At 35.0% G+C, this 27240-nt stretch overlaps 2 protein-coding genes across 5 annotated transcripts in view; one reads left to right on the top strand and one right to left on the bottom strand.

Moving 5' to 3' along the window:
* The window catches only part of Raph1 (Ras association (RalGDS/AF-6) and pleckstrin homology domains 1), a 127135-nt gene that overhangs the window by 26400 nt on the left and 73495 nt on the right, over positions 1-27240 (bottom strand). For all 3 annotated transcript variants that reach the window (XM_021263579.2, XM_087205831.1, XM_021263580.2), the window contains exons 3-4: positions 27051-27156; positions 25640-26145 (exon numbers count right to left, since the gene is read on the bottom strand). In XM_021263579.2, the coding sequence (XP_021119238.2) occupies positions 25640-26145; positions 27051-27156 (612 nt within the window). The remainder of the gene's footprint in view (positions 1-25639; positions 26146-27050; positions 27157-27240) is intronic.
* Positions 1-27240, top strand: part of Abi2 (abl interactor 2) — a 163824-nt gene that overhangs the window by 123580 nt on the left and 13004 nt on the right. For both annotated transcript variants that reach the window (XM_087205847.1, XM_087205838.1), the window contains one exon: positions 6403-27240. This exon is cut by the window's right edge and continues 13004 nt beyond it. In XM_087205847.1, the coding sequence (XP_087061973.1) occupies positions 6403-6452 (50 nt within the window). In that variant the 3' untranslated portion in view covers positions 6453-27240. The remainder of the gene's footprint in view (positions 1-6402) is intronic.

Below are 27240 nucleotides of genomic sequence, written 5' to 3'. Positions count from 1 at the left end.
TAAGGGGCCAGGATTTAGGTCTGGTTTCACTGCCTACTGCGCAAGCGCAAGGACCCAAGTTCAATCCCAGGTACCAAAAAAAAAAAAACCCTTGATAAAAAAATGTAGGTACAGTCTCATTAATATATTAATACAAAGGAGGTTGCTTTATATTCTAAGTTTTACTTGCTTTGGAAATTTATATAATATAATGTCAGTAAATTCAAATTTATTTCTATTGCTTTATTAAGATTTTTTAAAATGCTAAATATAATTTTCCAAGTAACTTAAATTCTAGTAACTTCTATTTTAAAAAAAGCTAGATTATACACAGTAATAAAACTTATAAAGAAGTAAAAGTATTTGTCTATTTTCTTCTGAGATAGCATAACACTAGTCTAACACCAGTACAGTACTCACTTGTAATTTCCAGCAATAGGCCATAATACACTGTAGCATTACTCTTCAGTTGAAAAAAAAAACTTATATAAGTAGACTTTTGTTAATAGAGGATTATTTTCTAATCCCAAGCTTTTGATTGCTCTGGAAAATAGCTAAGAAAAATATAAATTCCCATCTTATATATTCCTTTATTTAATATGTACTTTTTTTTAAAAAAAGAAAAACCTAATTATATCAGCCAAACTTTATCTTCTCTGAATTGTAATTAAAACCATAATCCATGTGCCATTCTTCATTAAAAAGCTAAAGCTTCCAGGGCAAAAAACAAAAACCCAACTCATTTAATAAATTTACCTCCTGTTCACCTAAATTTATCAGTTCTTATTTATGAATTGCTTCTCTTTCCACTTCATACTCTCGGCTGTCTCCTCTCATTTCAAGCTTAGTATTTACTATTCTGTGGAACACAGAGACAGTGGTAAGGAAGGCAGTAAGCCTGCTTGCCAGAAATCTGATCCCTTTCAATGAAAGGAACCAGTGAATTAACATAATAACCAAAGGTTGGGAAATACTACCTGTAAACTGAATTAGGCAGAGAACAAAGAACTTCATTTTAACAATGGACAGGGGTAAGATAAGACTTGGTTCTTTACTATTACAGGTATATTCCTCTGACTAAAAGATTAAATGACCCTATTCCCTCATCCTTTATACAAATAAACAGAATTATACGGTGACTACATTTTAACATTTTTTTCTTTTAAAAGCATCCTACTAGACTACTGCCATTAAAACCCTCAATTTCTAGAATTCAGTCTAAGAGAAATAGCATTATTAGGTAAATTATCAAACCCTGCATGTGTCTTGAGTACAGTATAGGTTTGAAATACTTAAAACTGTCAAGTAATTGATTCCATAAAAACTGCTGGAAAGCATTTTCCATTGCCTCATCCTTATATTGGTATGAGTGGCTCTGCAGCAAAAGACAATTTATCAAGGCATACTTGCAAAATTCATTTCATGTCTGATGAGGAAAAACTCACATGGAATCAGTGCTTTGTGTATTTGGAATACAAACATGAACTTCTAAATAATCAATCTAAAGACATGAAAATAAAGTTTAGAAGACGTTCTTAGAGCTGAAAACATTTAACAAAAAATAAGGAATATTCAAGAAAATAAGACAAGCCAAAAACTGAAGAAAAATATATGCAAAAGCTATCTGATAAAGGATCGTTATCCAAAATGTAGAAAGAACTTTTAAAACTCAGAAAAGTGACTCAATTAAAAACAAAACAAAACCAAGCAAACAACCAACCAACCCCAACAGTTCTTGGGACACCTCACCAAAGATGATATACAGATGGTAAATAGGCATACGAAAATATGGCCAACCTTCTTTGTCCTTACAGAACTGCAAATTACAATAAGACAGCACTACACACTTTGCAGAATGGCCAAAATCCAAAACACTGACAACACCAAATGTTGGTGAGGCTGTGGAACAGGAATTCTCATTCACTGCTGGTGGGAATGAAAAATGGTACTGGCACTTTGGAAAATGCAAAACTAAACATACTTTTACCATATGGTCCAGTAATCACATTTCATTTATGTCTACAAAAACCCCACATATGGTTTTTACAGAAGCTTTATTCATCATAATTGCCAAAACTTTGAAACCACGAAGATATCCTCCAGAAACTGGATAAACTATGGTGCATCCTGACAACAGAACCTTAGCACTAAAAAGAAATGAACTATCAAGCTACCAAAGGCATGGAGGAATGTTAAACAGTAAACATTAGCAAGTGAAAGAAGTCAATCTGTAATTCTAACTATATTGTACTCAGGAAAAGTCAGAATTATGGAGACAGTACACAGGTCAGTGGTTGCCAGGGATTAAAGAGGAGGAGTGAACAGGCAGAGCACGGAGGATTTTCAGGGCACTGAAACTACTATATCTGATATTCACAGCGGTGGACATGTCAGGATCTGAAACTGCCCTAAAAATAAAGTCTATCTAAAATATGTATATATGTTTAAATATTAAATTCTGATATTAGTTATAAATATGAAAATATTTTCATGCTCCCATTTTATTTTACTATTTGAAGCACTGACATACAAAGTTTTCAATTATAGGATTAACTTACACTCATAAATCGGTTTCTGCTCCATCCACACTGGAAGTAAGGGTTAAACAAAGGAGATTGTGTACAACCCATTAAGATATAATAAGCCAATCAGCCTTCCTAACCATCAATATGAACCATCATTTTTATGTAAAGCACATTAGATGGAGCTGTTTTAACAAATCCAAATTCAGCTATTCTTCCATTTGTTCAAATGCTACTACTCCTCAATAGCTATATAAGTTGGTCTGTGTAAGAACTCTCAAATTCAAATTTAAAAGCTAGTTGTTTATCTGAATAGCATTACTGGAGCAAAAATAAAAATGAAAATACTTAACTCAAATTGCAAATTTCATAGTATTTTATGCTTCCTGTGGATGATAAGCCTCTGAGTTCTATTTGTATCTACTATAGTTAAGAAAAAACTATTATCTTAATCATAACAACTTGTGAAAAAAGAATTGTCTTAAGATCTTAATGTTATGCAATACGAGAAAGAGCAATAAATCTTTGCTAATGTGTTTACATGATATATTTAGAGATCTCCAAGATTATAAGGCAATGCAAATCTATGTTCAATGACTAACACAAAGGAAAAAGCTTTCTTCATCTCATGTTCTCCTGACAAACTCAGGTCTTAAGTCTATTAGTACATGTTTGTAGTACACATAATGATCAAGTTCCTTGTGTCCCCCTAATCTTTTGACTACCCTTTTCTTCACATTGTCTCACAACTATTCTAAACATAATGAAAGATACTTCACACACATAAAAACAACTTTCTCCCCTCTTTGTTTAAAAGAGCCAGGAACAAGCCATTTTCTACTGTTGTGTGGCTATCAGTAACCATCAAATGCCAAGCCTCCTCAAATTTACATGAAAGACAGGGGCCAGGGATTTCGCTCAGTGGTTTTGTCGCCTGCTGCACAAGTAAGTGGATGCACATTGAGGTGATACTCTTAAGTGAAATAAATAGGACACACATGTATAAATACCAAATAGTTTCTCTGGTGTGAAAAACTGAAAGTGTAAATAAGGACTAAAATGTATAATAGGTAATGTGAAATAGGAAGAAAAGGGGCAAAGGGGAAGGAAATGGGAGGGCTAGGGGAAAGGATAAGAAGGGAATGGGATTAATATGAGAAAATGGAAAAACAGGAACAAAATCTTTGTAAATAGGGAGGACTGGAGGGGTTGAAGGGAGGGCTGGGCAAGGGTGAAAAATAAGAACCAAGAGAGATTATGTAAAGATGCAAATTTCCAATGATGAATGTCACTATATTGTATACCTAAAATGTACCAATGATTAGAATGAATAATTGATAATGCAAAACAGGAAGAAAAGGTCCAAAGGGGTGGGGGTAGTGGGAGGGGCAGGGGAAAGGAAAGAAGGGAAAGGAAAAATGCTGAGAAATGGCAAAAATGGAAATAAAGTCTTTGTAAATAGGGAAGGGTGGAGGGGGTGAAGGGAGGACTAGGAATGGGGAAAAAGTAAGAACCAAGATGCATTATGTAAAGGTACAATTCCCAATGAGAAATGTAATTGTGTTGTATACCTTAAATGTACCAATAAAAGAATTTGACAAACACTTCGTGAAGATTTTACGATTAAATGAAAACCAATGCTACAGAAGTGTTAGAAAGTTCTCTGTGTGGTAAGAATTAGAATACTTGTACTTACAGAGTCACAGCTGCAGAGGGCCAGTGAATTCTTTCAACTGAGAAATTAAAGGCCTTATGGGTTCAAAACAAACCCAGCTGAAATTAAGAGGCTACACAGATTCTTTGGAATCTAGTTTATCTGCCAGATTACAACAATTTAAAAGTTATGTAAATTAATGATTCAAAGAGAACTTGGAGTGATATAAACAATTTAATCCCCATTAAATGCTCTATTCTATAAGACTTAGAACCAAAATAATAATAGTAACAATTTCATCTGAAGAAATGATCCAATCAACAGACTCTACGAAGAAAATATTAACTGAACATCTACAACTTGCCACACTATAAGGCTTGTTACACACGCATCTCATTTAAAACTCAAAAAAATACAAGGCCAATATTATTATTATATCCATTGTACCAATTAACCAAGGTCCAAGAAGACTGTTATCTTTCCAAGATTATACAGGTACTGTAGTTACCAACTGGCTACTTATTCCTTCCACCACAATGGTACAGTTTGTATTGTCCTTAAGGGTTACAGCTTAAGCTTTTCAGATTAGTAGTAAATAAAAAATTGCTTGTCAAAAAGACATTCGTAAGCATATTTTAGTAAAGAAGCAAAGAAAATGGTGGTTAACATTTGAGCTTTCTTAAATGTAGACAGACATCTCAGAGGAGGGGTCAGAAACTGGGGCACCAGGCTATTTGGTAGGGAGAGCCAGACTACCTGGCACACAGTAGATGCTCAGTGGGGAAGGACATGCTGAGCATATGCAAGGACCTGAATTGAACTCCAGCACACATGCATGCACACCCACCCACACACCCACACAGACTCACACACAGTACATCCTTAACTCAGCTTGAAGACAGCCAGGTGCTCTGGTAGAGAGGGTAGTGACATTAGCACCAAGACGAAGGCTCATCCGAGAATCCAGTGGCTTGGGTTGCCCAATTTCTGCTACCTCTTGCATGGAGGTAGAGTGGTCCATCCCAAGGTCACTCTAAATGCTTAGGTTCTATGTTACTGAGTGATACTCCTGCTAAAATCTCTTGCTGCATAAAAGCAGGGTGGTATACAGAAGAAAGCTAGAGCCAGATGTTGGCCAAATACACCAGTGCTACCAGCTGGGTAATTGGTGAAGATAAGATATGGGGAGGAATGGCTCTAATATTGCAGTTAGTATTGCTGTCTCTGGGCAGAGCAAGTTGATAAGTTACTGAGCCCAAAACTTGCTAAAAACAACTCTCCCTATGGGAGGAACTCTGTTTCATTCATTGGCATATCTCCATAGCTGTAAACACTGGCACAAAGAGAATAGTAAATAAATACTTTTTGAATGGATAAAGTATTTCTTTCCAATAGTTTTCCAGTGCATTTAGTGAAAAAATGTAAAAGACTTAGTATGGCTTGAATGATCTGGCTCCTGCTTGCCTCTCCAAACCCAAATCAAGACACTTGTACCTTCACTTAACTAAGGTGGCTCTAACATGATCATTCTTCAGCTTCTCACCCACACCAAGCTCTTTTTCTCTTGGCCTACCAACAGGGAACAATCCCTTCTTCCACAGACTAGCTTTTCATTCTTCAGGTTATAGCTTAAATGTCACCCACTTAGAAGAGCCCTTTCTGATCTCACTATCTAATTTAAACGAAGCCCTAATACTTCTCTCAGTTCTCTACTCATTTACCTTGTTTTCTTCATAGCATTCAACAGTTTAGCTTTTTTTTAAATGCTTATTTATTATTAAATTCATAGATTGTGAGCTCTTAAGGGTGGGGAGTATGTCCCATTTTATACGATGGGACACCCAGGACAGTACATGGCTCAATAAATATTATTAAATAAATAACAATGATAAAACATTTGACAACAGTATGCAAAAATGGACTAGAGGAGGGACAGGTAAAGATAAAGACACAAGTGTAGCAGTGCTGATAAGATATAAGGGCCTATTACTAGGGTGGGGGCAATGAGAATGAGATGAATGGGCAAACTGAATAAATTCCTAGAGATTATGCCATGCTTGATTACAGATTTGAGATAGAAGAAAGGTGCCAAGGACGATCAGCCAGCTCAATCTGGGTCACTGGGGGAGTAGTAGTATTCAAAGCAAAATAAGATGGATATAAATTGTGGGGTCCCAGGGAGAAGATGGGCAAGGTGGCTAAACACCTGGGGGATGTAAGTGCCAGTAAGATGTGGTGTTCCTCCAGCAACCCTAACAGCTCTCTGGAAGTGTGGTACTTTCAAGAAGAACAGCTGATCTACAACAGAGACCCTACCTGAAACTACGAGTGTGGATTCCAAGAACAGACAGCAAACAGCAAAAAGAGTGCTGAGAGAGAAAAACTTTGCTCTGGTTATAAGGTACGGCTACAATCTACTTAAATGTCTGCCCTTGCCTGATCTTTATGCTTCTACCTCTACTCACAGACCTACTATTAAGAGAAATGTGGGCAAGAGAAAGCGTCCTTTGTTCACTTTGTCAAAAGGTCTTCTCTTTGAGCTACTTCATGGGGAGGTTTCATTTTAGCCTATCATTTTTCATAAGTTTAAAAGGTTAGCAGGAAATGAACAACAAAAACAACAAAAAACTCTCAGACACAACTTGAGACATTTTCAAAATTACTATGGACATTCTTCAGAAACTATAAGCAAGACTGATATTCTTGAATTAATATTATGGTATTTAAATAAGATAATGAAATAAGGCCATGATTTGAAAGTAGGTAGAAAGCTATTCAGCTTCCTGACTCTATTTTGCCCTGGTTAATGATAATTGCTAAGGGATTTTAAATTGCTGTAAATACTAGCCCAATGAAAATCCAGCTGGACTGATTCAAACCATTCTGAGGATGAAGAGCTGAGAATTTCAGCCTTCTTTTCCAATCTAAGTCAATATGAACCAAGATTCTGTTTATACAAGTCAATGTTTAGATAATGTAAAGACAAACTATAAAACTTGCTACAACCATTAAAATTAAAATTTATTTAAGCAATGTTTTTTATACCTTAAAATATAATACAAACTTAAACTTGAAAAAGTGCAACATACTTGAGAAGACTATTAAGCATTTACAGAAGTTTAAAAACTAATGAAAATTCCTGAAAATATTTGCTACTCTTCAATATTATCTGATAGTCATTAAGATCAGGTAGGCAATTACCTTCAGTAAGATAAAAAATACCTCTATTAAGGACAAAGGTGTTAAAATAACAAAGCTATAATGTGAGAGCACAATCAAAAACAGAAATGATATTCTACCTACAAGGCAGTAAACAGTTACATGCATGAGGAAAGCAGTAGTGTCACCTTGGTCAGCAAATGAGAAGGTTTTCCTGCAATGTTTCTCAGAAGAAGGGATGTTTCCCTGTCCAAATAGGAGTGCTTGTGCAGGAAAAGAGAGAGAAAAACAAAACAAAAAAGAAATAACAGAAGTCAGTGGAGGCTTTATATATTTAAAATATAAAGTAGACAAAGCAAGAATGATTCTCTATAATTAATCTCATATCTTTTAAATAAACTGAGTAAAATTATGTCCACAAAGAAAATTTTTAAAAGAGAGAGAAAGAAAAAGAGAAAGTAAAGGAAGGGGAGGTTAAAGAACTCATCCCTTATGTATGCCTATAGATATGTCCCAGGTGAATCTTCTCGATTTTTGGGAAAATGGATAACATACACACAAAGATCACAGAGTCAGTTTGGCTTCTAGGCCAGTATCCATGAGTAATGTGCAAAGAGTATAAATAAATACATGTCTTAATCAGTGACTATCTGTTGTTAAAGCCCACGCAAGGCCCACACAGCTTTAATTAGTATAAACTGATAGAACACAATAAGACCACATCATTTGAAAAATTTCTCCAACTATTTCTGATCAATTCAATGATGGTCACCCCAAGAGAAAAAACACTCATAAATGTTTTGCCTCATAGAAACACTTGTTTTCAGTAAAATTTTATTAACCACTCATTATAGGACCATGTTGCACAGTAAAGGACTTAAATAAAAAATGAAAGATATAAACAAAATACTAAGAAGTTTTGTCCTTGGTTTAAATTAATTGAGATATATTTTCATAAAATGATTTGTGAACACTTTATCATTTCCTGGCTTAATAACTTTTTAATAACATGCTCTAAGTTTATGCAATTGTATTTATCCTTTCTGATATATATATACAATCTGGACTTACCTGTCCCTAAATAATTTTGAATTAGTATTCATTTTTTACTTTTTATTTATTTATTTATGTATTTATTTATTTATTTTTGGTACCAGGGATTGAACTCGGGTCCTTGCGCTTGTGCAGCAGGTGGCAAAACCACTGAGCTAAAACCCCGGCTGGATTCTTTTTTTTTTTTTGGTGCTGGAGATCGAACTTGGGTCCTTGAGCTTGCGCAGCAGGCGGCAAAACCGCTGAGCTAAATCCCCGGCCCCTGGATTCATTTTTTAATGCTGTATATTTACTAGTCAGCATTGGAAATAACATAGCATAGCTGAGTGGAGTTACACAAAGAAGCTCTAAAATGCTACAGTTCACAATACAACTACATTGTTCTGACAAATTAATTCTCTGGAAAGAAACCTACACAAACAAACAGCACTAGAGCTGCACCTACTCAAGAAGAAAAATGAACCTAGGTGATAAAAATGCTACTTTAAGATTGGAAACATTGTTACAGAAGACAATACTGATTTAATCTGCTCAGATTTACACCACTGAGTTTGCTATGTGGTATTTTACTGCCTGTAATATTCAAGTTGTGTTTGAATTCAAGATAAACCTATGCCCATCCCTCTCACTCACTTAAAAACAAACAAGAAACCTGAAGTTAAAGAAAAATCGGAACATACTCACTAAGATTACCATTTATAAGGTCAGACAGTAGTAAGAACAGAGAAAATTAACCCTAGGTTCTCATTTACCTAGATGGTACAGTCCACCTAAAGACAAATATTGGTTCATCCATAAATATATTAGATATGCAGAAATTTCTGAAAATTCAATTTAGTTCAAGATTAGCGATCTGCCAAGACCAAGGAGAACATTGAGGATAAAGAATGAAAAGCACAATTAAAAAGAGCAACTACAACTTTCACTACTCTTATTCTCAATCAGTTTTTGTTATTCACACAAAATGTAATTTCAACATCAAATTCAAATCTAAGCTTTAAAGAAAAAACTTAAAAAGATTTACTCAAATTCTTTAATTTGTATCATCCCAACACTTCAAGTCTCCCCAAATTTATAAGATGATCGATCAGTAGGAGGCAATGATATTTAATCACATTTGTTTGAAGACTCATTAAATTAATCTGTTTTAAAATACTGAAATAGCTTAAAATAAAAAGGGGACAATTATTATGGTTGATGACCCCAAAATATGACACAACTTAAACATGAAACCATAAACAATAGCTAAACATGATCATAAATTATGTTGTGCTTGGATGCAGCAATTCACTACTCAGTTGAAAGCAGGGAGAGGGTGAGTCCGTGTTCCTTTCATCTATCTGAGGCAGAAAGAACAGACATGGAACCAAAGGCAGTAAACTCCTCTCAGTAAATGCTTTTTTTTTAACCTATGTTCTCCTTTGGTACCAGTCAGAGTCAGCCATAGACAGCTATAGCTGTCATAGCTCCCAGAATTTCTTGCTCTTTAGAAAGAAGGGGCAGAGTAGGGTATGAAAGTGTGTGTGTGTGTGTGTGTACATGCATGCCCACATCACATGGCTGGGGGTAGACAAGGAGTGCTAGTTACTGGAGAGGGATACAAGAGGTACGAAAAGAGTGGGGTGTAGTCGAAGGATTGAGAAGAGGAAAAGATAGTGGTTTGGGTACTTCACCCCCAGCCTTGGGGTGAAGACATGCTGTTAACAAAAAATGCACATAGCTTCATTTAAATAGAGCCTTCTATTTTCTTCTGTACACCACTATAAACACAAAGTCAGAGGCTTATCTGTAATTTATTTTATGGGCTTGTTTTCCTCTCTTCCCTTTTTTTCCCTATCCATTTATTCAACTATTTTTCAGGTTCTAACTTTGAGCCTGGAAACACACCAGGCACTGGAGATGAAAAGGTAACAAAGGTAGGCAGGCACTTCTTGCCTCAGAGAATTTAGAATCTAATAGGCAGATACAGATTCACTGGCAACGACAGGTTAGTGTGTTAGGTGGAATGGGACATGCAGGAGATGAGTACCTATAACAAAACAGGGGGCTTAGTATAGTATGTCTGAAAAAGCTTATAGTTCTGAAGTATGAATGAGGGCTTCTAAAGATGCAGTTGGGGTTGCTGAGGGGGAGAGAACAAATAGAGATTATTTGAGACTTGCAGTGGTATCACTGTCTTTAAGTGGACATTTCATAAAATGGTGAGGACATTCTGGGCTGTCACAATGAAGTGCAGAGAAGAATTATTAGTATTTATTGAGAGGGAAGCAGAAATGCTAGATGCTCTGCAAGCATAGAAGAATGCCACACAACAGAAGTACCACAACCTCTCCCACATGATTCTTATAAAAACATTCTTACATGGAAAAATCATAGAGATGGGAAGTCTTATTTGTAATAATCCAAGCTTAGAACCTAACTTCATTTTACATATAAGTACAAAATAATGCTGTAAAATTTTAACTTTTTATTTATTTTATAAAGTTTTAACTTTTAATGACTTTTAAGGAATGTATTTGCTCTGTGAAATAAATTGAGGCAACTCTGCTTTCTTTTGTTCAAATATAAAGGGCTGTTCATAATGCTGGAAAATTATTTCACTGATGAAAACCTAGTTTGAAGTTAAAAAAATACTCCTCTCACTTGCAAGAATTTTGTACTTCCCTACTTCCTTCGTCTATAAACTGTCTTAGCAAATTATTCCTACTTCAGTTATTTCTCCTCTTCTCTTACCACATACAAGTGGTCATGTCTGCTATCAAAACACATTTTAATTCTGGGAGGCCATTATTCTGCTTTTCCTTTTTTTTTTTCAGTACTGGGGATTAAACCCAGGGCCTTCACATTGAACTATACATCTCCAGCCCCACCCCCTTTTTATTTTTTAATTAATTTTATTGGTATAATTTAGATATACATAATGGTCACACTTATCATAGGGAATTTGTACCTGTACATGATATATCTTAATTTCTCCTTTTTTCCCATTCCCGTCGCCTCCCTTCAACCGCTTTAACCCTCCTTATTTACAAAGCTCTGTTTCCATTTTATTCTTCTTTTCTTTCCCCTTCCTTTCCCACTCCCTAGTTCCTCTTTCCTTTTGAACAATTTCTTCCTATTTCACAATATCTATTATACATTTTGGTCCTTATTTACACTTTCAGTTTCTCATACCACAGAGACAATGTGATATTTACACACGTGTGTCCGATTCATCTCAATGTGCATCCATTTACCTAGAAATGTCTCAAGTTCATCCTTCTTTATGGCTGAGTAGTACTCCATTGTATAAAAAACCTATATCTTCTTTTATCCATTCATCAGTGGGTTAGGCATTTGGGTTGTTTCCAAGGTTTAGCTATTACAAACTGCTGCTATAAACCTGGGACGCACATATGTGGTATGATACTTTCAACTCCTTTGGGAAGATACCCAGAAGGGGAATAGTTGGGTCAAATGGGACCTCTAATCCTAGTTTTTTGAGGAATCTCCCCACTGACTTCCATAATGGATGCACCAGTCTACACTCCTACCAACAGTGGAGAAAGGTTTCTTTTTCTCCACAGCCCTTTCAGCATTTTGTTATTGGTTTATTTCTTGATTAATAGCCAGTTTTTTCTGGAGATGGAATCTCAGCGTTGTTTTTATTTGAATCTCTTGAATGACCAGTGCCCATTCCCCTTTTTAATATTTTTTAAATTCTGAGACTGGATCTCACTAAGTTGTTAAATTGGCCAGGCTGAGCTTGGAATTGTGATCCTCCTGCCTCGGCCTCCCAGAGTGCTGAGATTACAGGCATACACCACCACATCTGGCTTCCTTATTTGAAAAAACAAACAAACACAAATGGTATTCTTACTTCACTTAAATCCAAAGTTCTTTTTTATCATATACCGGGGATTGGACTTAGGTTCTTCACACTCAGCTACATCATAGGGTCTATTTATGTGAGACAGGGTCACACTAAATGATCTAGGTGGGACTTGAATTTATAATCCTCCTGCCTCAGCCTCCCAAAAGGTGTGTACCACTGGGCCCAGACAAAGTTCCTGATTATAAAAGTGGGGGTTGAATTTAACTACTTTTTAAAAAATGTCTTTCAATACCAGTGGCCAAGAATTAACATACTGAAAAATGTATTTTTTTTTACTGTCCTTTGTAGCTAATATATATATATATATTTTTTTTGTATATTGAAAAATGTATTTTTATTATAAGTTTAAAAAATTTCTCCTTCATATTAAGTGTTAGGGAATTACATTAACTTACAAAAATATGTATGTAGGCAGATTGTATTAACTATGAATTTGGGATGGTAAAGATGGTGTTATAAATTATTTCTTATAAAAAGGGGGTGCTGGGTCTAAACAGATTAAGTACTGCTGTGTGCACAAAAGAAACCAGAAGGCACGTATGTATTATTGCAAGTGTGGTTGATGCTTAAGAATGGAGGGGCAGCAGCTGGAAGTGAGGGTGAAGTGTCTTCATTCAGCGGATATAACCTATTAAAGGGTTATGATAAAGGATGAGGGAGGGCAGGTTTAGGGCTTTAAGGGCTTTTCCTCTATGCTTCACAGATGACTGTGAGGCAGCACACTGACCACTGGAAATATAATGCAAGCAAGCCACAAATGTAATTTAGAATTTTAGAGTAGCCACACTAATTTAAAAAAGTGTAAAAAGAAAACACCAAAGTATTCACCTTTTATGTAACCAAGAATATCCAAAACAACTGAAATGGTAAGTACAAAAATTAACCAAGTACATTTATATTCTTTTTGTTATATGAAGTTTCAAAACCCAATGTGTATTCTGTTCATGTAGCACACCTCAATTTGGCTTAACCACATCTTAGTTACATAACAGCCATGTGTGCTGGTGGCTGCTGTAAGCTCTGAAGATCCAGATTTGTCAACCAATGACTAGAAAATACATTTCTGAAGAAACCAGGCATTCGATTAAGCATCAGTACAGAATCATTTCACTTGGTAACCCTCTCCTAAAGAACAGCAAAATTTGTTACTATCTTAAGAAACTGATAAAAGGCCCTAGCTTCAGGATAAAAAAAACATGGTTTCAGGTTCCAATATAAAATTCTGTATATCATATATGCTATCATCTATATAATTTACCCTGAGCATTAATGGTACCCTATCATAAAGTTGCTTATTTGGCCTTGTTCCCTTGGTTTAATTTTGATTTGAAAACTGAGGTTATATGACAAGGATGCATCACTTGGCTCCACTGAATGCATTCTTCCTCACTGATACTTAAACAGTCCTACGACATGTTTACAGAACTTACAGGTGTCAGCTCAGCCTGTTCTTCTGTGAAGTCAGTATGACGGTGGGCCTGCTTGCTGGGACATCTCAGAGAAATAGCATGCTGTGAAAACGGAGGAAGGGAGAAAATGAAAGGTAAAGGAAGTGAAAAGGGTAGCTTTCTTTATCATGCAGGAAGAGAAAAAAGATCACGGAAATGAACAAAACAGTAATGAAAAGTTGCATGCAATAATGTTTCATTCTTTTATGCAAAAATTAGATAAGAATCAGATGATCTTAACCTTTAATACTTTTAATAACCTCAATCTACTTCTGGACAGTATTCTGTATGGTAGACCTACACAGAAACATTGTGTCCAATGTAAACCCATGTTGGCTTTGAGCACTGCTTGCCAGTATGCAGTCTTTTCCCCTCACTCAGCCAAATCATCCCTTTAATGCCTATTCTAAGTTTCTATGCTCTACAAGCTTCTAGCTTTTTCTCTCTCTTTCATACAACCATACTTTTCTCAATTACTAAAAAAAAAAAAAAAAAAAAAAATCACACCCATTATGAAGATCTTTTTCACTAAAGTATACCTTATGACTAAATCCAGATTTTTTCACCTCCCCCTCCAATTCTACGTGAATAGCCATTTTCCCTCTTCAATGCTAAGCACCTGTCAGATCCCACTAGTTCCTCCTCTAATATCTTCAGTCTTTGATACTCAACCAGACCAGCCAATAACAGGTAGAACAGAAAAATGTTCTGGATCCCCTTCTCTTGTTAGACTATTATTTTCTCCTCTGTGCTACATATTTTCTCAATTCATGCTATATATATATAGTTCCTTCACTTCCTAGCCACTTACTAATTCCTTAATTCTCTGCATTCTTTATCCCTCAAAACTTGCATCATTTGAGTTGTAACGCATTCTGCAATTCATCTTCAAAGTTACCTTTTTCTTCATTTCATACCCTGGGAGTTTAACTTCATAAGGCACTGTGTGCTATGATCAGTTTTATCCCTTACAGCCCAGGGCAGTGCCTAGGCACTCAAATATTTATGAATATATGAACAATGTTCATGCCACACACTAGGTCAGATCAAGACTGTTTTTGCTTTTCCATCTCTATATTTTCTCATTAAACATGTTCTATAGCACTGCTTCAATTACTAGATTAACAAGAGGCCTATTAAATCTATACTGCCAATATCCTTGTTTTTAAGAAAGAGAAACTCAGGTATTAATTAAAGGATAAAAGGACATGACAAATGCAACCAACTCGCAAATGGTTCAGAAGAAAAAAATGTATATGTACTTAAAAAGAATGATAAATGATAAAGAACGGGCTAAATGTTAACAATTAGTAAATCTGGTCCATGAATTTCCTGAGTTCTTTGTATTATTTTTTCATGTTTTCAGAAGTTCACCATTATTTCAGGCTGGGTATTTAGTTCAGTGGCGCTGTGCCTGCCTGGCAAGTGCAAGGTCCTGAGTTTGATCCCCTTTAAAAAAAAAAAAAGTTTAACATTATTTCAAAATAAGTTTAAAAAAATAGTTTTCCCAGGACTCAACCCTGCACAAGTTCCCGTTATATATTTCCAAAGACTTACTGGTTAAATTTTTTAAAAATCTGAATCTAAAGTATTCAACAGAAGATAACTGTATCAGATTGAACAGTATGACAGAACAACCTATGGTTATTAAGGCTCAACACATCCTTGTAAGAAATGAATATGTGAAGTGACAAAATAGCATAGAGATAGACAAAAATTTAAAGTTAACTTATGCTGTCACATTAACAAAAATGAAACTGGATTACAGAATATAGTTTAATGTTAACTAGGTACCATTTCTACAAAGTAAACAGTTTATTATCAAACACATTATTTACCCCAAATCCAATCTTTTTTTTGGTACTGGGGATTAAACTCAGGACCTTGCACTTGCCAGGCAGGCACTATGCCGCTGAGCTAAATCCCCGGCCCTCCTAAATCCAATCTTACCTACTCTTTATCATTACTTATATACATCTAAAAGCTGTACTTAAAACATGTAGGAAAAATGAAATAAGGGCCAATGTTCTAAAGTTACTCATTTTCTGAAACTTTCATTTGCATTATAAGGTTATCATTCTCTACTGATCTTTCAAAAAGTTTACACTGCTAAATGAAATACCATTTGCAAGCCAGAATCCTTGGGATAAGAGTGAAAGCACATGTATTGAAATGCGTTAATAGAAACCCAGGAGTCAAATCTTTATCAAGAAATTGTCTTGTACCAAAGTAGTGGTTACAAATAAAACACTTCTGCATGACAGCAAACACTTTAGTTTATAATTAGAAAAAGAAGTAGAGGTTTATGCGCCCATGCTTTCACTAAAGTAGATGTACACTCATTTTTAGTGTATGTATTTTTCACAAGTATTACATTGAAAATAAGCACAACATGACAGTGAAGAATGTAGATTCTGGGGTTAGAGTGCCTGTACTCAAGCCCAGCTAGGCCATTTAGTAGCAATGTGATTTTGGACTTATTTAACCTGTTTCCTCAAGTATGGAATGAAGATAAAAAAACAGCATTTATCACCAAAAGTTTCTATAAAAATTAAATTATAATTTTATTATATTACTCTAAGAATAGAAAATGTTAGGCCTCATTTGTATTTTATTTAAGCCTTAATTGATTTCATTTGGAGTTGTTAAATTTTAACTTAAAATATTCAAAAGTATACTAAAACACCACCAGATGGGGATGTTACTGCATAAACTTCTGGCTTTTCTCCTCCTACCCATGTTGTTCTGTACATAGCTTTGGCTCTGTGAGCACTGGACGATCTACTCTTGATTCCCCTTCCTTTGAGCTCAACTAGACTGTTTGGGTTCAAATCCTTGTGTAGGTTATGTAGGCACTCTCTGCCTTAGCTTCTTCTAACTGTAAAATAGAGGTACTGGTACCTGTTCCAAAGGTGTTGTGCAGAGTCAGTACACTAAGACATGCAGAGCATAATGATTAACAGAACAAGCAATACAGCAGCTTTTATTATTTTGTACCCCACTTTTTTCTTTATTCTTCTCCTTTTACTGGCTATTATAGTCAGTTAATGTTCAAATGCCCTTTAAACCATTTCCTTTATATTTTATAGCCCCTATTAATTTTAAAAACAGATGAATATATTTCTATTCTTGTTTTTAAAAAGTCCTTTACTAGTACTCCATAAACCCAAAACAAAACAGAAAAACAAAATGGACTGAAAATCAAAAAAGTACATTTTTACTTTTGGAGAGAAAAAAACCATACAGATTTCCAAGAAATACACCAAGAATCAGGACATATACGCCAGTGTTGACTAGGGGAGAGTGTCTGAAAAAAGGTGATGTGAACTACACTTTTCCTCAGACTTTCACCAAACCTTCAGCCTCTTCTTTCATTTGACAGGTATTCCTTTGGTATTAAACCTCACTAGATCAAGGAAACTGGATTCAATTCCAAGTTGGTACATGTGAATAAATTTCAGTGAAATGAAACGACTAGATTTTTATGAGAAAAGTAGCTACAATAAGTAAGAAATGAATATCTGGAGCCTTGATGCCAGTGAGATCACATTTCAAATGCTACAAAATATAATCGCTTTTTCTTTACAACATCTCTAAATTTTTTCACAAATTAGCTCTTGAAATAGTCATAGAAGGTGAAGGAAACTTGGGGTTTCATTGAAACTAAGATATGCTGTGTTGCACATCATCAATTTTTAAAAAATTGTTTATATATGAGTTATAAATTTTGGTTTTTTTGGTACTGGAGATCAAACTCAGGTACTTGTGCTTGCGAGGCTATAAATTTTGTTTTAATAGTGCAATCAGGCAATTTTTCCATCATAATATAATAAATCAAGTTTTCTTAATATACAGCAAAACTGACCCCTGCCAGCACACAGGAGGTGAGCTGCTCCCAGCGCCTAAGAGGAGGCTTCTGGGCAGCCATACCACCCCCGCCAGCACAGAGGTGAGCTGCACGAGCTCAAGCAGCAAACGAAGTGAGAAGACATAAACAAATCTCAAAACCAGACTTCCAGATCACCTACAGCAACCCCAAAGGGAAACGAGATGGAACACTCTGATACTCAATCACCTGGAATCCTTGAACTGGCAACAAAAGAGGATCTGGAAGAAATGAAATCAGAAATAATTTCTCAGATAACAACAGAGATTGTGCTCATAGTGCAAGGCATGATTAATAAATCTAGAGAGGAACTGAGGAACATGATGGAATCCCAACATAGGAAACAAATGGAATCCATAAAACAGTTGCAAACAAATTTCCAGGAGATTGAAAACTCCACTGAAAGTCTATGCAGCAGAATGAGCCAATGTGAGGACAGAATCTCAGATATAGAAGATAAGATTGCAATTAGTGACCAGGAAAAGAAAAACTGCTTTAGAATTGTAAGGGAACACGAGAAATCAATCCACCAGCTGCTAGATGATACAAAGAAGAATAACATAAGACTGACTGGAGTCAATGAAGAAACAGGAGTGCAGATGACATAAAAAAACTGTTCACAGAAGTGATGGCAGAAAACTTCCTAAGCAGGAGAAAAGAACTGGACATACAGATAAGTGAGGCATATAGGACTCCAACTAGCCTTGATAAAAAAAAAAATCTACACATAGGCCTATAATTGTTAAGATTCCAGAAACCCAAAAGGAGAACAAAATTCTACGAGCAGTTAGAGAAAAGAAACAAATCATGTACAAAGGAAAGCCCATCAGAATTACAGCAGACTTCTCAATGCAAACGCTCAAGGCAAGAAGAGCTTGGAGTGATGTATTTCAAGCCCTAAAGAAAAGCAGCCTCCAACCCAGATTGATTACCCTGCAAAATTATCTTTCAAAATTGATAAGAGAAATAAGATACTTTCATTACAAAGAACACCTTAGGAACTTCATGAATACCAAACCAGCACTCCAAAAAATTTTAGACAATGTCCTAGGAAAAGACAACAAGGATCACAACCCCAGGAAGCCCAGCAGAATGAATCCATCGGGCGCGACAAGAAATTAAACACAAAGGGGGAGAATCCAACAAACGGAAAAAGTCATGACAATGGTAAGTCAATATGTATGAGTTATAACCATCAATGTTAACGGCCTCAATTCACGGATCAAAATAAACAGACTGGCAGAATGGATCAAGAAGCAAAATCCAACAATATGCTGCATACAAGAAACACATTTAATTCAAAAAGAAACTCTTGGTCTGAAAGTTAAAGGGTGGAAAACAATACTCCATATGACATGAACCCGAAAAAAAAAGCAGGAGTAGCTATCCTTTTTGCAGATCAAGTGGATTTCAAGTGAAAATCTGAAACACTCTGGTCCCAAGAATTTCAGATAAGAGATAGTCAACTTGTATGTACAAATGTATTGTGAACATGTGTTTTCATTCCTCTCAAGTAAAAAAACTTAAGAACAGGACTACTGGTTCTTAACAGTAATACAAGAAATTTCTATATTGTTTTCCAAAATGGTTTTATCATTTTACATTCACATTAGCAATATTAGAAAGTTCTAACTGGTTCACACCTATGCTGACATTTGTTCTTTTAAAACTTAACTTCATCTCCCTAATGAGTGTATAATTCAATCTTGTTATTGTACTGATTAGTATTTTTCTGATTCTAGAGTTGCACACCTTTCCTTGTGCTTTACTGGCTATTTATCATCTTCTTGTGTCTATTTTTTAATTGGGTTGTCTATTAATGAGCTGTAAGAGTTCTTTATATATTCTGGTCATAGGTTACATGCATTACAAATATGGTCTGTTTAAGGACTACTTTTCATTTTAATGATGTCATTTAAAGTTATAAATTTTGATGGAATCTCATTTATCAATTTTTTTCTTTTATACATCATGTTTTTTTTATCCTAGGAAATTCTTGTCTACCCTAAATTCATAAACATTTTCCCTTACAATTTCTTCTTAAAGTTTTATACTTTTGGGCTTTCATATTTAGATTCATAGATCCTTTCAAGTTATTTTTATGTATGGAAATAAAGGGTTGAGATTAATTTTTTATATATGGATACCAGGTGTTCTAGTGCCATTTGCTGAAAACACTATCTTTTCCTCTGCTCTTAAGTTGAGTTTATGTTATATAAAATGTTAATGTTAAATAATCTTTCAAAACTCAGTGGACCATATATGTGTGGTTCTATTTCTAGATTTTCTGCTTTATTCCAATGATCTATATGTCTTTCCTTACATCAACACTGCCTTGAATACTGTAGCTTTAGAAGAAGTCTTAAAATTTGGTACTAAATGTCTTCCAACACTGTTTTTTTTTTTCTTTTCCTTTTTCCTTTTCTAGGTCCTTTGTACTCCTACATAACTTTTAAATTTCAATATCCAATTCTTCATTTATAGCAAGTATACCTAGACCTGAATTTTTATATATATGTTATATTTTCTAATCCTGCTAAATTCAAATACAAGTTCTAGGGCCTCCTAGAGATTTCTTAGTATTCTCTCTGTAGATGATCATTTCATCTGTATATAAAGATTTTACTTCTACCTTGCCAATCCTATCCTAATTTTATTCATTTTATTGACAGACTATTTTGGTTTGGGTCTAGGTTTCAAAGTTTAATGGACAGATGAAGAGTAGGCATATCTGCCCTTGTTCCCTACCTTAAGGAGAAAGCATTGTATCTTCTCCATTCATATAAGGCGGTTTTGCTGGAAGTATGGAGTACATGTCTTTAATCCGTTGAGAAGGTTCTGTTCTACTTCTAGACTCCTGATAGCTTTTACCATGAACAGCTGTAGAATTTAGTCCAATACTTTTTCTCCAACTAGTGACAGGATCATATGGCTTTTTTCCTTTCCTTTGTTAAAATGATGACTTTTGGGGGTGGATCTTCCAATGCTGTACCAACACTGCCATCCCTATAATAGAACCACTTTCTACATCCTGCCAGATCTGACTTCTAATAGTTTGTTTTGTTAAACAAATTTCTATCTATGTTCATACTTTTTTCTATTATCTTTATCCAGTTTTAGGATTAGCACAATGTTGATTTCCTAAAATGAGGGGAGAAGTGTTCCTTCTTTTTTCTGCTTTAATTATTTGATATAATTTATCAGTTAAAATGTATATGAGCCTGTTGTCATATAGGTAGGTTTTCAAGCTAGGAATATACTTTCTTTAATAGGTGCTATTCAAATTTTATATTTCCTCCAGAGTTAAGTTTCATTAATTTGTCTTCCAAGGTACTTCTTAGATGTGCTCAAATTTATTTCAAAAAAGATTTTTGTAATATGCTTTCTATATCCTTTTAAATTCTGAAAAATCTTAGTCTCCTAGATCTTGATATTGTAAGTTTTAAAATGTATAACTGATATTGTGTAATAGGAAGCAAAGGTCTAAAGGAGCAGCGGAAGTGGGAGGGGTAGGGGAAAGGAAAGAAGTGAAAAGGAAAAAAATGGAAACAAAGTCTTTGCAAATAGGGAAGGGTGGAAGAGGGGAAGGGGAAACAAATAAGAACCAAGATACTCATGTAATGGTACAATGATCCCAATGATGAATGGTACAATGATCCCAACTGTATTTTATACCTAAAATGAACCAATAAACTTAATGGGGAAAAAAAAATATTCAGCAAAACCTTTGAAAACTGCTATAAACTACAGTAATAGCTTTAAAATATATTTTCATATGTAAAATTCCAAATTCAAAGGAATAATTAAGTTTACTGTCACCAGAAAAAAAATGAAGGCAGGGCCGAGGATTTAGCTAAGTGGTTCCATCACCTGTCTCACAAGCACAAGGTCCCAAGTTTGATCCCCAGTACCAAAAAAGAAAAAAAGAAGGTACATTTAGCATTAACCTTTAATCTGTAAATCCTATTTTACAGAAAATTTATAACATACATTTATCACTTAAATATATAAACTGTTTTCTTAGTGAAACATTAACATGAATAATCCATAATGAGTAAATGAAATGCAAAATAATTTCACATGGGATGAGAAACAGACTTTGTTAGAATTTATTTTAACTACAATGAATTCTAATTTTTTTTTCCCCTGGTACCAGGGATCAAACTCAGGACCTTGTGCTTGTGAAGCAGGCTGCAGAACCACTGAGCTAAATCCCCAGTCAATGAATTCTAATTTTCAAAAACTAGCAAATGATCACTGTTGCTGATGAATTTCAAAAGAATACTGAAATTATTCTACAATTGGTTTTTGTGTGCATCCATAGAGACTTTTTATGCTAAAAAAATTTTTTTCTTTCGTGCTGGGGATTGAAGTCAGGACCTTGTGCTTGCTAGGCAGGCACGGCACCACTGAGCTAAATCCCCAGCCTAAAATACTTTTTAGCATTCAAGAAATAATCATTTTTTTCACAAACATGCTTTAGGATTTTGATGAAAATCAATAAGCAGTTGCAGCCTCAGAATTCAAATACAGACTTCTCAGTCACTTGACCTACTTAATCTCTTTCCTCTTGGCTTGGATGGAATAATCCACCTATCAAAGAAATAATATGATGAATGGTGAGGCTTAAATGAAATAGCACATGAGAAGTGCTTGGAAGCTCAGTATTTTGACAAAATCCAGGAACGAAAAGGGTAGGAACGAAATACACACTCTTTGTAATGTGGAAGTATATTGTGCCAATCTCTGGTGGCTCTCAGCAAGATGAAGGCAGGAAGAAGAGTCACTATTATTTACCGCAGATAGTTTTGGTTGCTACACTGGCACCTACAGAGTAGAGGCCAGGGGTGCTGCTAAACATCCTATAAAGCAGAGGCCAGCTGTTCACTATAGAAAACCATCAAGCCCAAAATGTTAGTAAGGCTGATGGCTAAGAAACCCTGACCTACAAGGATCACATGAAGTTAAAAAATGATGAACATGAGCACAAGGTCCTCTCCCACGTCTAAGCCTTATTGCCCCTTAGACGCAGGCAGCCAGGTATAAGCCCCATGCAGGGGACTGAAGAATCTTCCTTGCAGTAGGTCACCAGCCTGAGAGAAAAGACTTATGAAATAATCCCATGTAGAAATTTAAAAAATTAGTAAGATGAAATTAACAAAATAACTCGTTTTAAGCCAAATGAGATAATTAGCTGAAAGTTTAGAGTTAAAATAGTGATAAGTACAGTATAAAGAAAATCAAGTATTTTTAAAATGTAAAGATAATTATGAATTTCAGAAAAAGCAGTGATGTTCCAGAGAGAAAATATAGTTAAGACTATAGAGTTCAGCTGCAAACTGCAAGTACTTAGTCATTATAACATATGCACTGTACAAACTCCAAGAAAACACTGAAAGGATGGAGAAACAGGAGGCAAGAAGTGAAGGAGTGGTCTATAAAGACTGTTACATCCTCATCTCCCAGAATGAGAAGGCAGCAGATAATACAAACACTGAGAAAAAAATTCAAGAAATAATGACGTAAGTGTGGATTTAATGATATGGGAGTAAATATCATAAAAACCAGATGAAAGGATAAAAAGTGTTTACCTCTGGGAGCAGAATATGATACGTGCAGTTTTTTGAACTCAGAACTATTTGACTCTTTACTTCTCTAAGTACTTCATGGAATATGCATAAAAAACTAAATTTTTGAAAACTGTATTGTTTTAAGAACAATTTGATGCTTGGGTTTGGGATCTATTGAGCTTGTCCCAATTTACATGATTTGGATTAGAACAGAGTAGAACCAGAAAAAGACATACCGAAGCAAATACTAAGCTTGTTAAAACATTTTTCTTTTACCTTTGGGCAAGGTAAAAGAATAGGCTAGATAAAGGTTTTAGACTGTTTCTGTTTTATTCCTGGTTTACTTACTGTTAAACAGCTTAGATCTAAAGTGTCCCCCAAAAGTCTCATGTTTGAAATATGATCAGATCATGGGGACACTATACTCATCAGTGGATTCAAGCATTAATAAATTCAGTACCCCAGTGTGCTGTTAGGAAGTGGGTCACTGGGGGTATGGCCTGCAAGAGTGCATTCTCGTACCTGGCTCCTGCCTTCTCTGTTTCCTAGCTGCCATGGTTTGAATACCTTTTCTCCACCATGCCACCCTCTGCCATCTTGTTTCTGCCTTAGAGGGAGGTAACCATGGATGAAAACAGTGAGCCAAAATAAAACCATCCTCCTTTAAGTTGCAGATGTCAGGTATTGTATCTCAACGATGAGACAGTGACTAAGACATTCACCAAACCTTAAGTGTATATTAACAAAAGTTAAGTGTATGAAACATTATACTATCAAATACTGGTATCCTTGCCCATGTATATCATTATATATCATTTGAAGTGTGTTTGCTAAGAGGCAGGGACCTTTCATTTCATTTGTCCTTATATCATTTGAACTTTTATGAGTATATTTTACAGTTAGACAGATATATAGTCACACAGACATACACACACACACACACACACACACACACACACACACCAGAACAGCCTTATTGATTAGCTCATAAATCTATCCTCAGACACCTTGTCCCAACTCAGAATAATCTATGATGGGAAGGAAGTCACATTAATATACAAGACAGAATGATGAGGAGCATACATCTCTAATAAAGTACTGGTCAAACCTCAGCAGGTATATCTGAAAGACACAGAGACACATACTAAGTAGCTGGTGCAAAACATAATTCTCAAGTGTCATAAAGTAGAAGCCAAGTTTCTTCTATTTTTTAGACTGATATGATTCTTTGAACTATCTTATAAGGAAGGCAGATCAAACAGTACTAACTCCATTTTTCTTATGAGAAATTGACATTTGGAGAGGTTAAATAACTTGTTTAGGTTCCATGAACAGTAAGTAGCAATGAAAGCAAAAAGCAGTTTTTAAGCTCTCTATAGAATATATATCACTTAGGTAAAGTTGAATTTTAAATAAATTAAACTTTTTGAGAGTGATATGATTTGCTGACTTCCTTTGCAATAAAATTCTTTGCAATAAAATCAAACACTGATTTAATGTTTCTTTTGTACTCCACAGAACCAAAGCTCATGAGTAACAAAAGTTACTAATACAAGTTAATCTAAATAATTAAATCAATTGGAGAGAAAAAAATCAACAGTTAAATAAGTACAAATTTAAAATTTCCCTGTAATTCTAAATTCCTTAGAAAATGTTTTACATTTTCTATTACTACTGATTATTCATAAATATTCTTTTACTCTATTGTACTAATTAAATTATGTAAACACAAGCTCACTAAAAAAGCTGACTTTATTTTGCCCCATTTTCTCCTTTCTTGGTGCTACTCTACAATAAAATTGCTGTCTTCTTAATGGCAAAGAAAAAATTCATAACCAAGATTTCTGAGCCCAGTAGCTCTTTTTACTATTCCACACTGACTCTGGTGACAAAACAGTGTAAACTCTGAAAACTAATACCTATTTTTTTTTTTTGGGGGGGGGGTTAGACAAACTCTTGCTATGTAGTTCAAGCTGGTCTTGAACAAACTATGTAGCCCAAGTTAGCCTCAAACTCACGATGATGCTCCTGCCTCAGGCTTCGGAGTGTTGAGATTACAGGTGTGCACCACCACATTCAGCTTGAAACCCAGAATCTTAAAGGACTACAATGAGGATATAAGTGCTGTTCTTATGTTCTCATTTTAAAATGTACATTAAAAAGCAATTATTATTGGCTTAATAGCAATTAATGGCTTTGCAAATCACATTTCAATTTTTAAACCATCTGAAATAACTGATGTTAATTCAAAGACTTCCAGAAAGTCAAAAAAAATAAAAGGAGAAACTAAATCTTTTCTAAATCATCTTTGTTACACCACTATATATGCTGATATATTCCTTCTGTAGTCTGATTTTAAAACTTAGATCAAAAGTATTTCTGAAAAATTTTAAATTCAGAACCAACAAAGTTAATTAAAATTACATTCTTTTAAAAATCATTTCCTCTTATTTTAATACTAAAATAATAAAAGAAAAAAGTTCCATCTATTTACCTCAGTAATTGACTGTGCCTGATGTGTTAAATCCAGTTCCTGAGGGCGTGTCACTTTATCAATATCCAAAGAGTCCATACTGGAGGCTGCAGAAGTGATGCTAGAACGAGAGGAGTTACTAATAGAGTGCACTTCAGCATCGCTCACCGTGCCCGCAGATGCAGTTCTTCGGTGCTGATTAGTTACTATCGGCTTAGTGTCTTCCAGTACAGACTGCTGAGCAGCCTCGTCCATGCTCAAGGAGGCCTGTTCTAACTGTGCAGTGATGTCATCCAGGGAATAGTTAGCATGGGAAGGTTTAGCTATCCTATTAGACGAAGAAGATAGTCCTTTCAAGGTGCCATGTTTTGATGGATGTCGGCTAGCAGGTAACTTCTGAGTAGCTTTTGTTTCTGTGATTTGTCGCTTACTACTTCCTGAACCAATACTGCTGAGCTCCTGCTCTATTGAGCAAAGATCTGCCATCAATGCGTCCAGATCCACAGTCTCTCCTTGATTCAGAGCTTCTGCAAAGAACAACACATATTTCTGGAACACATGTAATCACAATTTACACATTTTATTATGAATCAGTTAAATGTAGGGGAAGAAGCAAAAGAATTCATCCAACTGGGCCTAAAAGCCAATTAAATAAAATGCTTCTAACAGTTTTTCATTTGTTTTAAATTCTGAGAAATCTTTAGAAGCATCTTTTATGATCACTAGTAATCAATAAATGAAAATAAAATTATGAATTTGAAGACAAAAATACTACAAAAACTTAATACTATATTATTCCATGGCCTTAACCACATCCCCCATGAAATGTTTTAATCATAGGGCTTTTTTTTTTTTTTTTTAGGGGTTTTTGGTACAGGGGATTGAACTTGGGACCTTGCACTTGAGAGGCAGGCGCAGAACCACTCAGCTTAATCCCTGGCCCAACCATAGGTTTTAATAAGCTATTATTAGTATGCTTAATGGTTGGGTAGAGATGTTAATATCAAAAGAGCGAAGGGCATAAAAAGAGAAGTCAAAGTCTAAAAAACAAATACAGGAATGTTAATTCCAAATACTATAAAGCTGACTAGGTAGAGTACATTATTTGGCCATGAGTGCTAATTATGCAATTACTAATAAATAATTCATTGGACTTTAACCCAATGAGAAAACAACAATGCAATTAAATTTGCTATGAGGTCCCACTTGAGTATGTACTTTGTCAACCATTAAAAAATAAAAGAAAACTATATTATGGTCCAGTTTGCTCTTTTCTGTGACAATCTGATTTAGTAATATGCACAAATCAAGAAATAGAGAACTCAGTCAAATTATGCATTTTGAAGTTATGCATATACATTTTGAAATTATGGCATTGTCCCTACATTATATATTAATATACTACTGTATACTTTACCTAATTATATCTTACCATTCAAGTTGTATATGGAGAAACGGTAAGAAAAATTGGCCATGTTTGTTTCCTGGTGAAGAGGAGATCTTTTCACTGGTTCTACAGGCTTGTCAGAATCCAAACTCTATAAAAGAAAATTTAGTAAGTCATATTAAATTCAGGTTTCAGTTACATAAATTGATGAATAGAATTTGCTTTATGATTAAGT

The sequence above is a fragment of the Heterocephalus glaber genome, unplaced genomic scaffold, assembly GCF_053883595.1.
Source record: "Heterocephalus glaber isolate CG9 unplaced genomic scaffold, H.glaber_assembly_v1.0 deba00000621, whole genome shotgun sequence".
NCBI lineage: Eukaryota > Metazoa > Chordata > Mammalia > Rodentia > Bathyergidae > Heterocephalus > Heterocephalus glaber.
This window is presented reverse-complemented; position numbering and strand designations above follow the sequence as displayed.